The sequence below is a fragment of the Aulonocara stuartgranti genome, assembly GCF_965226115.1.
Source record: "Aulonocara stuartgranti genome assembly, chromosome: 8".
NCBI classification, from domain to species: Eukaryota; Metazoa; Chordata; class Actinopteri; order Cichliformes; family Cichlidae; genus Aulonocara; species Aulonocara stuartgranti.
Genome location: NC_138959.1, coordinates 14,774,285 through 14,789,799, shown reverse-complemented (window position 1 = coordinate 14,789,799; position 15,515 = coordinate 14,774,285). Strand labels below are relative to the sequence as shown.

The 15,515-nt window shown below is 40.1% G+C and overlaps 1 protein-coding gene across 2 annotated transcripts in view; it reads left to right on the top strand.

Annotated features, from left to right (window-relative positions):
- pcdh15b (protocadherin-related 15b) overlaps nt 1-15,515 on the top strand; it is a 233,769-nt gene that overhangs the window by 131,126 nt on the left and 87,128 nt on the right. For both annotated transcript variants that reach the window (XM_082545036.1, XM_082545037.1), the window contains 2 exons: nt 13,432-13,551; nt 14,556-14,741. In XM_082545036.1, coding sequence (XP_082401162.1) covers nt 13,432-13,551; nt 14,556-14,741 — 306 coding nt within the window. The remainder of the gene's footprint in view (nt 1-13,431; nt 13,552-14,555; nt 14,742-15,515) is intronic.

Here is a 15,515-nt window from a genome sequence, read left to right as displayed (position 1 = left end):
GAACTTGTGAATGTAGAGATAAGAGTTCATATTTCAGGCTTTAAGGTGTGTTTTTTTTTCTGGAGTCGGTCTCTGTTGAAAAGCTTCCTGCATAAGGTAGCTGAGACATTAATTCTATTGTGGTCGTGGCTTTTAACTGTCTGGCAATGTAATTACGCTTAGATAACTGTGAGAAAGACATCAAGGGAGGGATAAGACACGAGGACAGAGAGCAAAAGAAGAGGCAGAATAAAAGCAGAGTGGAAAGTCACGCTCATTTTGGATACGCAAACCTTCTGCAGCAACCAACTCTGGGAACTGCAGTCATGTTTAACATCAGGTGATTAATCAATGTAAATGATTCAATCCAGCGTGTAAAATGTTGTGACAACTTTACTGTACTGTACTTAAAGGTGAGTTTTAGGGGAAATGTTGTCAGTTAGCCCCAATGATTTACATCATTACAGCTCAAACGGTTTGGTTTTTTTTTTTTTACATTTCAAATTTATGCAAAAATACATAGCGACAGTCAGGGGCCCTTCTTCTTCTTCTTCTTTCACCTGGTCGCCACAGCAGATCTTCTGCCTCCATCTCCCCCTATCCCCTAGCATCCTCCTCTCTCACACAAACCTTCTGCATCTCCTACTGTCTATCTGCTCAATGTTCAACATCCTTTGTCCTGTGTGAACCCCCTCCCCTCCAAAAAAACCCCACAACTCAGCCTTGCTTCTCTAACTTTGTCTCCAAGAACACTCAAGGACTCTGAGTATACAAAATCTTGACAAAAAATTATCTTTTTAGAATTATTTGGAAATACATTTCAGATGGAGAAGACTGGTACCACTTTGCCAATGTCCAAGATGCTTTGGCCAGATTAACTTAATAGAAAAAAACAGGGGTTTAACCCATTATAAAAAGTATAACAATTTTCAATTCTGTCAGTATCTAATGCCACTGCCATTTTACTCTTATGGAAGCAAAAATATTTTGGACACTAAATGCTCTTAATCATTGTCGTATAAATTTAAAAACAATTACTTTTTTATTATAGTACAGAATCCTAATGTAGTCAACAACTGCTTACTTAGAAATACTCTCAATATGACACAGCGATTAACAGGCGTCATAAAAGTAACAAATGTTTTAGAACTTGTTTAAATCTAAAAAAAATGTATTGTTATGTTTTAGGCAAATAGCAAACTGGATTTATGTTTTTAGTTTGCTTTAGTTTATTTTTACACAGACATGTTGAGTTTCCTGTTTTATTGTGAAGTTCTGTGTCTTATGTTAGTGTGTCTGGTTTTGCTTCCCCTTGTCTCATCAGCTCTGATTTCTCCCAGCTGTGTTTCTCTCCTGCCTCCTATTCCTTGATTACGCCGTTGTGTATTATAAGCCCTGTGTTTCCTTTTGCTTGTTGCTGGTCTGTCTGTGTTGTCTCCCCGAGTCTCCCCGTGTTTCCGCCGTATGATAGTTTCATGTCAGTTTTGTTAGTTTCCTCAGTTTAGGTTTCTCTTAGTTTCTCTGTATGCCCTTCTCGGTTCCTCCTGCATCCTGTTCACCTCAAAATAAAGCTCAATCTTCGCATCTATCTCAGTGCCTGCGTTTGGGTAGCACCTCTACATAGCCTGCCTTGCCAGCCGTGACATTAACAATACGATTCACCACAGCCTAAGCCAGTTTTGCAATACCCAGACCTAGTTTTTAATCATTTAAGAATTTAAATTTAAATTTAAGACGGTATACTGATTTTTTCTCAAGTGAGAAATTGATCAAGCACACCATTCAAGCATTTAAGCTAATTTTTCTGAGCTGATTTCAATTAAAGGCCTTGTGTATACTGCTGGATTAACCATTACATATCATTATCAGTACTGTTAGTTTATGGCATAATGTGACATAAATCTTACATTCGTTAATGACCTAATAAGCACTACAACCGTGCTTGTACACAGTAAAGACATTTTGTCACTTTTGGATAGCGCCAGGCTCATTCATTATCCTTGCATTTTTTTTGCTAAGCTAAGCTAATTGGTGGGTTTTACAGCTAACAAATGACTGTGTGGTATTAGTCGTTTGTCTAATTCTCCACTACATTTCCCCCAAATGTTTAAGACTAACAATTTACTTCATTTGCACACACTAAAAGTAAGTAAAGAAAATAAGCACACACACTTTGTCCACGTCTCCTCGTTTTCAAGCTATAAAATTGCATTTTTCTACATTCTCGCCTTTTTACCTTCGCTCTCTCATTTATTTTCCATGTCTCACTTCTTTCATGCCTTTCTTCAAACAACATGGGATAATCATCCAATATGTGGATGCTCTATTAAGTTTCTAGCAGTTTTACCCCCAGATAGTAATGAATCACTGAATACGAATCACATCAAGAGGACTTCGTTTTTCTTTGAGTCTTCATAACACTGACAAGATGGAGTCTAATTTTCATTAATTCTAATAGTCGCTGTGTGAGATGCGATGAAACTTTAATGATCCAAAATTGGGGAAACAGACAAAAATGGATCACTGCATTAGCAAGTAGTGACTGGAGTACAGCAAATGAGGTAGAAGGTAAATATGATTTGAGTAATGGGGGTTAGATGAAGTTATTCAACTGACAATGTTGACAATATTGCAATTAAAGCCTTTACATAAGGATTTTCCTCTCATTAAGTAAAGATGTATGGCCCCTGTTTGTTGTTTGATTTAGTGGCTATTTTTTTCAGAGATCATTACTAAATACTATTCAATTGTAATTCTAGCTTTTTACAGGTTGTTTTATTCTAGCAAGTCTTTAAGCTTTTAAAAAAGGGAAGGTTTACACATTTGCCTTCAGCCTTGCACTGTTTGGGGGGGTTTTGTAACCCAAGAACCATTTGCTGGTTTCACACAATAATTGCTGTCAACCCAGCTGTACTTTTAAAGTGGATATAAAGTCAAAGTCAAACTTCATTCAAATCATTCACAATAATGCTCAACATTGTTCAGTTTAACACATAAAATACAGAAAAATGCTCTCACTTTTTAAGTTAATTTCAATTTTTATTTATATTCTGCTTCACAGAACCTAAAACATAAAAATAAAAATCAACCAAAAGCAAGTTTAAAAATATGAGTTTTTAGCTGTTTTTCAAAAGCGACCATGGAGTCCACAGATCTCAGGCTCAAAGGGAGAGAGTTCTACAGTCTGGGGGCACAGTTACAAAAGCTCTTTTGTTTTCAGCCTCGTGTGTTGGACAACCAGCAAGCCCTGGTCACATGACCTCAGGGACCTGCTGGGCATGTATGGATGTAAAAGTTCACTGATATATGTTGGTGCTTGTCCATGCAGAACCCTGAAAGTCAAGGTCAAAACCTTAAAGTGGATTCTGAATTTAACGGGGAGCCAGTGCAGCTGGGAGTACTTGGAAGACTTGGTCAGAAGCTTTGCAGCAGCGTTCTGAACAACTTGCAGACGCTCCAAAGAGGCTTTACATAAACAAGTAAACAAAGAATTACAATAATCCAGACGAGATGAAACAAATGCATGAATGACAATTTCTAATTCGGAGCGCGATACAATGGACTCAGTTTAGCAATGTCTCTCAAGTGATAAAAACAGGAGCGGACCAGAGATTTAACATGAGCGTCCAAAGTCAGAGCTGAGTCAATAGTAACACCAAGGTTCCTGATAGAAGGTTTGGCAAATGTAGCAAGTGGACCCAAGTTTTTCCATAACACTAGGTACAATTTTTTCAGGAGCACAAACGAGGACTTCAGTCTTCTCCTCATTTAGTTGAAGAAAGTTTCCAGCCATCCAACCTCTAATGGAGTCTATGCACTTATGCAAAATCTGTAGCTTGGGAACATCTTGGGGCTTAAAGGAGATATATAACTGAATATCATCTGCATAGCAGTGGTACAAAATGTCCTTAAAAGTGCTCAATAAGTGCTGAAGAAGAAGTAAAAACAGCAAGAACAATAAAGGCCCCAAAACTGAACCTTGTGGCACACCATAGGCAAGAAAAGTAGAAGAGGAACTGTACTTAGAGATAGCCACAGAAAGGATCATTCATGCAAATAGGATTCAAACCTATTCTGCCCTCCCTGTACGTTGATGCCCAGTTTGGCAGATAGATAAACAGTTCTTCAAAAGGAGAGGCAAAGGCTTCCAGTTCTCATTGCAGGGTTTATTTGTCTCCCTAATGAAGGCACTGTTTATCTATCTGCCAAACTGGGCATCAACGTACAGGGAGGGCAGAATAGTAAAAAAGCATATATTTCTCATGCTCCAGTACAGCCAACTTCAGAGCTAATATTTTGTGTGCTGGTATCAACTTGGCCAGACTCCATGAACTTTTCCTATATTTACTAGAGAAACTTGAGTACACAAACCCGCTTCCTCCCCCTAGTGGGGTGGTGGAGCTACTGCACCCAGCAGTGGCAGCACAAAACCAGTCCAAAGCAGCCCCTGATATACCCACCCACTGTCTCAGCCTGTCTAGCAGAACATGATGGTCCACAGTATCAAAGGCAGAGGTCAGGTCCAACATCAACAGAACGGAGCATTCTCCTGCATCACAACTCATCAAAATGTCATTGGAGACTGTAAGAAGTGTAGTTTCAGTAGAGTGAGCTGTACGAAAGCCAGATTGGAATTTATCCAGAATGCTGTATTCATCTAGAACAGCTATAAGCTGCTTAGCCACAACCTTTTCCAAAATCTTAGCAATGAACGGTAATTTTGAAATCGGTCTGTAGCTACTGAGAAGAGAAGCGTCAAGCTTAGGTTTTTTTTTAACAGTCGGTGAATGACAGCATTCTTACAATAAACAGGGACCTGACCAGAAACCAGTGAGGTATTGATAAGTATTGTGAGCACACAGGGACCAATAGACTGAAAGACAGTTGGGCGATTTCGGCCTACAAGCATGTCTCTTAGCAGGTGCCATTTTGGGATCCTTATAAACACAGCATAATATTATGTTGAAGCACAGGACGTATTACTCTGCGAGGCTCCTGACTACAGTAGCTGTAATGCTCCTACAATCCGTCAAGCAGTGCAGCTTCGTAACTTACCAAAGTCATACTAAAACATTTTGACTGATTTTTCAGGGCCATGTATCACATAGAATCAGTTCGAGGTCAGTAAGCACAACCAGAATTGATACATAAGGCGTACTGGATGGTACTGGAAGGCGCACTGTCAGTTTTTTGAGAAAATTGAAGGATTTTAGGTGCGCCTTATAGTCCAAAAAATACAGTACTAACTTTAATGTAGATGAGGCCATCTCTGACACATTACAGGCAGCAGTCCTGTCTGTAGCCACAATAACTTGTAACCACACAGCACCTGTACAGGATAGTTTTTGACCTTCAAAGGTTCTTTGTTGATGGCTTGCTTTAGGGAAGAGAGGGTGCATTAGGATCTGGAAACAGTGGATTATATAAGACTCAAAAAGCAGCTATATAGACACTGAAATTCTAAAAAAAAAAAAAATGTTTTGCAATTAAATAATATAACATAGAGTAATATGCAAAGGTCTTGAGCCACCACTTATTTCTTTATAATTAGCTTCCAAAGAGAGTTTATTGTATTTTTAATATGCTCTTGAGCAACTGTTCCCCAGTTTTTCTGATGGTCTTTCAGAGTTTTCTTTGGACATTTGCTGCTTTTTCACTTATTTTCAGTCCAGTCATTGTACGTGACCATTTTCAGAAGAACCTCTTAAAAATCCATTTAATACTGACCTATTACTTTCTAAAACGTTACCCAACTCAAGGGATCTAAAAGTGTTGTGTCTAAACATGACAGGAAACAAACGAAAAGAGCTCATTTTAAATTGGATCTTTAGGTAGATTGGAAAGACAAAAGTGGCAGGCCTGAAAAAAAAAAACAGAAAAGAAAAATAAAACAATCATACAACCAATTTTAAATCAGTACCTTGAGGCACTTGACTACTAGCAGCCATTTACACACATGTATATAATTTGTTTCTGTGGCTGAAAAAACAGAAATTGAGAAAGATTAACAGTCTGACAGCCATAAAATAGTATTTTTACACCAACAAGGTGTTATCAAAAACTTGGCATATCTTGGCATGACATACAATCTTGTGGAGTGATTGATTTGAAGTTTAGGGTTGATTTAAGGTTGAATTGCCATCACTGTACATCTGTATGTACAGAAGGAGTCAGGAAAAAACACTGTGTGGAGGCTTTTTCATGCATTCAGCTGTTGTATTTCAGTTCTTGTGTTTGGGATCTTGTCAAAATAAATGCAGAAACGTACAGTCAGATTTGGATCTACATCCAATGCCATGATTAGTAATATCTTGCCAATTCTCCCAAAACACTGCCAGTGCCATAAAAGCACACCTGGATAGAAAACACACAGTGGAGCACTATCAGTCATGGACAGGTATCCCCAGAGTGCAGACCGCAGCGTTATTAAAGCAGTGTGGGATCATCTCGACAGAGAACAGAAAAGAAGGCAGCCAGCATCCAGAGAAGAGCTTTGAAAGTTCTTCAAGACTGGAGAATTATTCCTGAAGACTATTTAAAGAAAGTACAAGAAAGCTTGTCATCGAGTTCAGGCTGTGCTGAAGAATAAAGGTGGTCATACCAGATATTTACTCTCAAGCTTGATAGAGTTGTACAGCCTCTGGCTTTGCCTTATATAACGTATCTTTACTTCTGTTTGCACATTTTATTAAATTGCTGAACCTCTGCCAGTTTCACAGCAAAATACAAAGAGGTGAGGGGTGGCTCGAGATTTTTATGTGGCACTGTACACTTACCATCACTTAAGGGAGCTTTAAGGTTAGGACTTACTCTTACTGTAATTCGTGAATACATTAACATCCTTAAAATCATGCATAATTAAGCATATCAGCCTTTTCATCTGATACTTTCCCATCCATGTTGAATTTGTGTAACACAGATACCCCATCTGCACCTTGTGAGTGTCTTCTAGGGGATTTTCTGTCAGACATGTTTTCTCTTTATGCCCTTCCTTTTTTGGTTAAAACATAAGGCTGATTTGGGACTATGCTATGTGTCCCCATTGACTACAATGGAGACATACACTCTGTATACACTATATATAATGCTCAAAGCACTGCTGTGCTGTCAGTTTGCTAGCATGACTGTACAGTCTTGTTCCACAGTGTTGTTGCAAAGTAGGCAAAAAACACTTTGCTTTTTGTGTTACCTTGATCTCAAATTGATTTTGTCAGTTTTTTATCCTCATCTAAGAGTACAGTTATTAATAGCCGATAGTTGTCAAGGTATTACCTTCATTGAAAGAGAATTTATCCAAATTGAATCTGACAAACTACTAAATTTTTACCCTCAAAGAGCCCATTGAAGTTCTGGAAGAAAGTTGGTTCTGACAGAGCTAGACTATAGGATCAAATCAGCAACACTGAACATGTAAACAACAACCATAAGTAAAGCAGCCATCCTGAGAATACCCTTTGATAAACAGACTTTCATACAGGGCTTCAAATTTATTAGTTCTGCCATCTAGAAAAGAATGTTTATATGCCCCTGGAATCCTTCTGGAATTGTAAGCCAGATGGTAGAAGAATAAGGTGTGCCCACAGCCGTGAGTGTCTATTAACCCTTACCTTCAAAGTGCATCACAACGCCACCTTCAAACCAAATTACTAAGAGGTGTACTTGTGATCAGTGCACCCTTGGCACCTTTATTCAGGACTTCCAATCTATGGAATGGATTGCAAAGTAATTACACAAGGACCACAGGAAAAGAGACTGTGCATAATCCAAATTTCAATTAAAGCTAATGTTTAAACATATAGTAATTCAGGTTGGCCTTGAGAATTAACAAGCAGAAAGTAAATTTTTGCTCATTCTGGAGTTCAGATGGTCATTGGGGACAACGTTTTACAAATTACTGTGAAATAAATAGAGACTATGACTTGAGAAGGGATCTGACCATGACCTGTTTCTGTCTGAGGAGAGAACTCTCCCTTAGATAATTAGCATTCATGGACTGCTTGAAAGGTTCCCTTCACTTTCCATTCAGTTTTCTGACCTGCTCCAACAGGTCAGCATGACCTCTAGCAAACCTCTTCACGATCACATTCATCACTGCATACTTGAAAACCCTTGGCACATTAGTAGCGCTGAAAACCTGACCATCTGCAACTCAGTTTTTAAAAAAAATCAATTTCCACAAATTTACCATCTCAGTAAATGGCTGCATTATTTTAACCTTAAGTATATCCAATGTTGGGAAGGTTACTTTTAAAATGTATTCCATTACAGAATACAGAATACATGCCCCAAAATGTATTCTGTAACGTATTCCGTTACGTTACTCAATGACAGTAACGTATTCTGAATACTTTGGATTACTTAATATATTATCATGCTTTTTACAACAACGTGAATGTACTATTGCTGTGTGATTTATTACTATTACTGAAGGTCCGCGACTCTGAACTGTAGTAAAGGGACCTCTGACTAATACGGCGGGGTCCCTGTCGGCTCGTAGCCGAAAAATAGCTTTACTTTGTTGTGTGGGTCAACTTTTCTTGCGAGAGACAGAGAGAGGCGTTGAAAGACTGCTCCAACGTTCCGTTTTCGGAGGAAAACACGAACACGGTGTACAGTCGAGTCTTAATAGCTTACTTACAACTGGGCTCGTCGGGCACTCTTCTTGGCTGAAGTGGTTATTATTATATTTACATGCTTCCAGCTCCCGTTTTTCCTCGATGACAACTCGTACCTTTCCACTCCCCTTTTTCTCCCTCCTCGCGCTCACAGACCCATAACGTGTATGGCAGTCCATTCTCCCTGCAACACGGACTACACTGCCCATGATGCTACATTCTTTAGAGCTATGCTTGTAGCATTCTGCCTGTTAGCTTAGCACAACAACAACAACAACGAAAAGGCGCTCTCTCACCCAGGAAACACACAGTCGCAGAGAGAGAGAGAGCGTCACCCTGTAACCATGGCAACCGTAACGCTGCCGCCTGGAACAGCAGAACGTAGCTGTCAAACAAAACCCAAACAGTCCTGACCCGCGACAATATGAAACAGGAAAGTACCGCAGTGTAATCCATTTATTTCAACAAAGTAACTGTATTCTGAGTACCACCTTTTTAAACGGTAACTGTAACGGAATACAGTTACTCATATTTTGTATTTTAAATACGTAACGGCGGTACATGTATTCCGTTACTCCCCAACACTGAGTATATCATGCTGTAATACTGTGTTTTTGTTTTAGTCGTTATTTTCAATGTCTTTTCTCATCTTCTGGTTACTATGTTTTTGCGTGTCCATTTGTTTCTTTAGTAATTTATAATTGCTGAGTTGATGTAAGTTTCTCTTTAACTTTTGTCACATACAAGGCTTCAGTCACATGGAATTTGCTTACTGGTTGCTAGAAAAAATTCTCTACTCCCCAACTGACAAGCAGTGGCTGATGGTCGTTAGGTTGAAGTTGGACGGACCAATCGGAGTCTGCGCTGCGGGACTGTTTTGATCACGCGGACTGGGAAATGTTTCACGTGGCCGCCAGAGACATTGATGAATACACAGACTCAGTCTGTGGATTTATCAGGAAATGCGTGGAAGATGTCGTCCCATCCAGAACAGTCAAATCCTTCCCAAATCAAAAACCCTGGATTAACGGAGATGTTCGCGCGGCACGGAACACCGCCTTTGCCTCCGCGAACACATCGGACTACAAACACGCACATTACCAACTCCGGAAGACGATCAAAGCAGCCAAACGTGAGTACGTGGCAGGGACTAAACACGATCACAGACTTTAGAGGGAAAACCAGCACACCGCAGACCACGGCCTCTCTGTGTGAGGATCTAAACGTATTCTACGCTAGATTCGACACAGCGAACACCATGAGACCGGACAGTGTGCGCACCGCGGATGACGTCAGTGCGCACACTGTGTCTGAGGAGGATGTGCGGAGGTGCTTCAGGAAGGTGAACGCACGCAAAGCTACTGGTCCGGACGGGATTCCCGGCCGCGTCCTCAGGTCATGCGCGGCTCAGCTGGCTGGAGTGTTCACGCACATCTTCAACCTTTCCCTCTCTCTGTCTGTAGTCCCAGCCTGCTTCAAAATGGCCACCATCGTCCCTGTACCCAAATCCTCCACCATCTCCTCATTGAACGACTGGCGACCTGTAGCCCTGACCCCCATCGTAAGCAAATGCTTCGAGAAGCTGGTCAGGGACTTCATCTGCTCTGCACTACCCGACTCACTGGACCCTCTACAGTTTGCATACCGCCACAACAGGTCCACTGATGATGCCATAGCCCTGACACTACACACTGCCCTGTCACACCTGGAGAAGAGAGACACGTATGTGAGGATGCTGTTTGTAGATTACAGCTCAGCATTCAATACCATCGTTCCCTCGAAGCTGGACAGGAAACTGCAGGATCTAGGACTGAGCAGCTCCCTCTGCAGCTGGATCCTTAGCTTCCTGTCTGACAGACGCCAGGTGGTCAGACTGGGCAGCATCACCTCATCCCCCATCACACTGAACACTGGTGCTCCACAGGGGTGTGTACTGAGCCCTCTCCTGTACTCACTCTACACCTACGACTGCACAGCCACTAACAGCTCCAACATCATTGTGAAGTTTGCGGACGACACTACAGTGGTGGGTCTTATCACCAACGGTGATGAGACGGCTTACAGGGAGGAGGTCAGCACCCTGACCCACTGGTGTCAAGACAACCATCTCACCCTCAACGTCGCAAAGACAAAGGAGTTGATAGTGGACTTCCGGAGGTGCAGAGAAGTACACACCCCCATCACCATCAACGGCGCTGCTGTGGAGAGAGTGAGCAGCTTCCGGTTCCTTGGCGTACACCTGGCTGAGGATCTTACGTGGTCAGTACACACAAACAAAACAGTGAAGAAGGCGCAGCAGCGCCTCTTCTTTCTCAGGAGACTGAAAAGATTCGGCATGAGCCCCCGCATCCTCAGGACCTTCTATCGCTGTGCCATTGAGAGCATCCTCACTGGATGCATCACCACCTGGTATGGCAACAGCACCGCCTACAACTGCAAAGCTCTCCAGCGAGTAGTGCGGTGCTCTGAACGGATAATTGGAGGTGAGCTTCCCTCCCTCCAAGACATCTACAGGAAGCGGTGCCTGAGGAAAGCGGGGAGGATCATCAAGGACTCCAGTCACCCCAGCCATAAACTGTTCAGACTGCTTCCATCAGGAAGGAGGTTCTGCAGCATCCGGTCCCGTACCAGCAGACTGAGAGACAGCTTCTTCCATCAGGCCATCAGACTGCTGAACACGTCATAGACACCTCAGCTTCACTACTGGAACTTCAACATTATGCACTCCATACTGTATATAAATGCCACTTGTTTTGCACATATTCAACTCTGTATATTTTATATATTTTATTATTATTATTATTATTTTATTTTATTTTTTTACTATTTAATTTGTAAAAATGTGTATACACACACACACACACACACACACACACACACACACACACGTAGGAAAATATTTAGTATACACATCCAGAAATGCATACACTATTATATACTGTACATATATTTATTAGTTTCAGGTTGGCCATTCTTGTATTTTGCTCGTTTGTGTTGTTGTGTTTGCACATCTCTGTTGCTTGTGGGGCTCGCACACAAGAATTTCACTCGCATGTGCTGTGCCAGTGTGCCTGCACATGTGATGTGACAATAAAAAGTGATTTGATTTGATTTGATTTGATTTGATGCTGCACAAGAAACATCTCCTTGTGATTGCCTTGGTCACTAGCAGATGGCAGAAATGGAACATTCTCTATTTTTGCAAAACGGAAACAGAGAATGTAAAAGTATGAGTAAACGTTTTGTCGTACTGCTTCAGCCAAAATGTTTGAAAAAGCGCAACTTTTTCTTTTAAGCCAAATGGTCTCCTGTTTTGATTTATGTTGCAATTTTCACAGCTTCACAACAACTCAGAGAGTAGATGTCAACTGTTTGCAGACAATTTGGCAACTTCCATGCAAACAATGGGCAACTGCTGCAATCCACAAGTGATCAAATGCAAGAAGGTTTTGGGTGCAGCAGCATATATTTTTTGTAAATACTTTTTATCAAGCACGTACCAGTTACTTCCATGAAAATTTGCAGTCTTTAGTTGCTCGGGAGACATTAACATTTGAATTTAGCCCCAAAGCTATATAGATTATTGCAACTGTGGTGTTTACAGGTCATTTTTAGTTCTAAAATGTGAAATTCGAAGGCATGGGATCACAGTTTATTACTATAAACATTTAACACACCAGGTTAATGAACAGTTGTTTAAGGTTGTTTAGTAATGCTGTATAAACAGATTGCTAATTATCTGAGCAAAACTTGCCATACTATGCCATAGACATAGTATGTGAACTCACAGTTTTCTTATTGTTCAGAACAGGTGTGAAGCAATTATTTTTAACACTTGCCACTGACTCTCAAATTATATTTCACTTCTGGGAACTTGTATGAAACAGCAATGTAAGCAAACCCTAGGCCCGCACACACAAATACACACACGTGCGTCGTGTTAATGTTTCCTCTGTTCTCCTCTCCCCTGCTCTGGCCTCATCTATTTTAATGTAGTGAGAATGCTGATTGGACAAGATGAACATTTAGACAGGGTGAAAGGAACAGCAGCTTGCAATTTGTCACCTTCTCACTACTTTTTAGTAGTTGAAAGAGATGATGTGGAGAAGGGTTTGACTGGAGAACAGATGCAGAGATAAAAGCGATGCAACAAAGGGAAGAAGACAGTGATCTACTTTTTCCAAGTGAAAATTGAAACCACTGTCTCATTAACTCTGGAAAAGTTTAAGAATTGCTGGTGGGAAGTAACTTTAACACCTTTGGACAAGTTGCAATAAGTGGGAAAAGAGAGCAGAGCCCTCAAGTTTGTCTCGACACCCTTGCCAAATCAAACCCAAAAAACTTTGGATTTTTGTATAGGAGCAATAGCTAAAAGAATGTTGAATAAAGTTTAGCTCAGACAATATGGCAGGACAGATGATTTCATGTAACTCTGACCCGCTTTCAATTGTTGTCAAAGTTGTCAAAAAGTCTGCAAATACATAAGGCCCCTTATGAAACTGTACGGCAGGAAATGCTGTTAATAATTCTCATCATTCACAGCTATCTGTCCTTCTCACACATACATTGATTCACCCCCTTACCCACCCAGTATCTTTCCTAATTTCAAAAGAGAAACCATGCAGTTGTTAACAAGATTGGAAAAAAAATGTTAAGAGTTGTACATCATTGATTTACACATGTACTTTGTTTAATATGAGAGGACTTTTTATTCAAAGAATGACTCACCTCAAAGGCAGCCTGAAGTGCTGCTTGCATTTCAAAACAGCTGATTAAACCCTTGAATTCCCTTTTCTTATTATGTGTGTGCCTGTGCTTTTTGTTCTGTCTGGTTTAGGCTACAGATCCAGATCTGGGGGCAAACGGTCAGGTCCATTATCGGCTCGTCAACCACCAGGGGCTGTTTTCCATCAATGCCACTGGAACCATTACAACTGCAGTGCCACTGGACAGAGAGGTGAGACGAAGCTACAGATTCTGTTCCTAATTAGTTTAAGGCAAAGCAGACAACTGTAAACGGTAATAGTATTTTTATGACGTAACTCCACAAACAGGAATGGCTGAAAGAAGTGTGTTTTTGGTTTGCAAATCCTTCTATATGTCCCATTCTCTTAAATTTGATCTTTTGATGATGTTGGAGGAGTTTTGTCAAAATCTGGCATTAACATTCCCTTGGAATGAAAGATGAACTGCGGGGCTGAATAAACTGTCAGTGCAGTAAAGATAAACCTATCCAGATCAACTGAAGGGCCAGCAGCTTCTCTTGGATCCTGGGCCAGTTTCTTGCTGGATTTTTGTTTTCCCCATTTCTTAACGACATGACTTTCAGAAACTATTCATATGCTGGAGACTTGCCATTCAGGGCTAATACTTGTTCTTTTGTTCTCCAGTTGTCTAGTTGGCTCAAATTTTTTAAGGACACACTGCACATCATAGCAAGATATGACATGTTTTCAGCAAATATTTTGTTATGAATCATCTTCTTTGTGCAAAAATAAAATATTTTGCCTTTCAAACTGTGTTTTGTTGGCATTTGTTGTAGAAAAACGGTTTTTGTTCCTAATAATAAAGTGCATAAAGAGAAGTTATGTCTAGACACTACAATGGATCATTCCAGTAGTTAGGTGCTGCTTTTATGCTAATATAGGTCTATAACAAACGGACTTAAAATGTGTGCAAAAGAAGCCAAAAAAAACCACCTTTCTGAACTGTTGCTAGAGAACTATTGCTCAGAACCATTGCCCTTTAAAAGCAAAATTTAAAGAAAAGAGGAGTGGTTGAAGAGTTTTGCACAGTACTGTCAAACAATATAGTGGTGACATATCCAGCAGCTCAGAATTAAAATCTGGTTGACATGAATGCAAACTGTAATTTGGGTGGTTGGTGGAAGAAAGCTGTGAGAAAGTAATTCTTGTTTGTAGCTTTGTTAATGCTAAATTTTGAATCTGTGTTCTCCTGAAGGTTAAAGGCCATTACTATCTCACGGTTGAAGCCTGGGATGGTGCAGAGAATCCACGGCGATCCAGATTAACACTTCGTGTCACCGTTCTGGATATAGACGACAACAGCCCAATATTCACCCAACAAACTTACAATGTCAATCTACCGGAGAACAGCCCAAAGGGCACTGTTATATTACAATTAAAGGTAAGTGTTTGTAAAGAGGAACAGGTGGTTTTGTAGCTTAGGCGTTTAGCGAATCAAACAAAAAGAAAAAAATCTGTAGTTCATTGGAACTTTTATATCTAAATTTTTGGTAAAGTGAAAAAGTTCTCCAGTGTAAATAAGGCTTTGTTGCAAACAAAAACTTACTGAAACTAGATCATGACAAATAAATCATCTCTGCTGATGCATTGGTTGGTTTTAGATTAGTACAGTTATATCTGAATCAGCAGATAAACAGTGCAGCAAAGAAAGATGGGGGGGTTTTTTTGAGAAAACTACCTGCATTATAAAATGTAATTTCTTCAGCAGATAACTCTGGCATGTATTTTTTATCTGAAGAAGATCCAACTCAGTGTTGCTCACAAGTCTTTAAACAAATGAATGGATTCCTAAAGGAACTGTTCTATATTGCTTATGCTGTTTTTATGTGTGCGTTAATTGTTTGTACTGCCATTGATCTAACCAACGATAATTTCCCAGAACAATTGTTTTTTTCTGTTTGTTTTTAGTGTATTTCTGAGAGCAATCACACAGCTTATATGTTTATATGTTTCTTAATTAAAACATCACTTTTTCTTGTGTTCTCAATGTTAGCGTTATCATTTAAATCTCTATAGCACTGTAGAGGTTTAGAAGAACTTTTTTTTTTATCAAATCTTAGCATTCCTTAGCAAAGACACAAATTGCTGGTTTGCATTTATTTTATATACAGATCAAGCTAATATGTTTAATGTCCTTAATAATGTTCTTAATAAA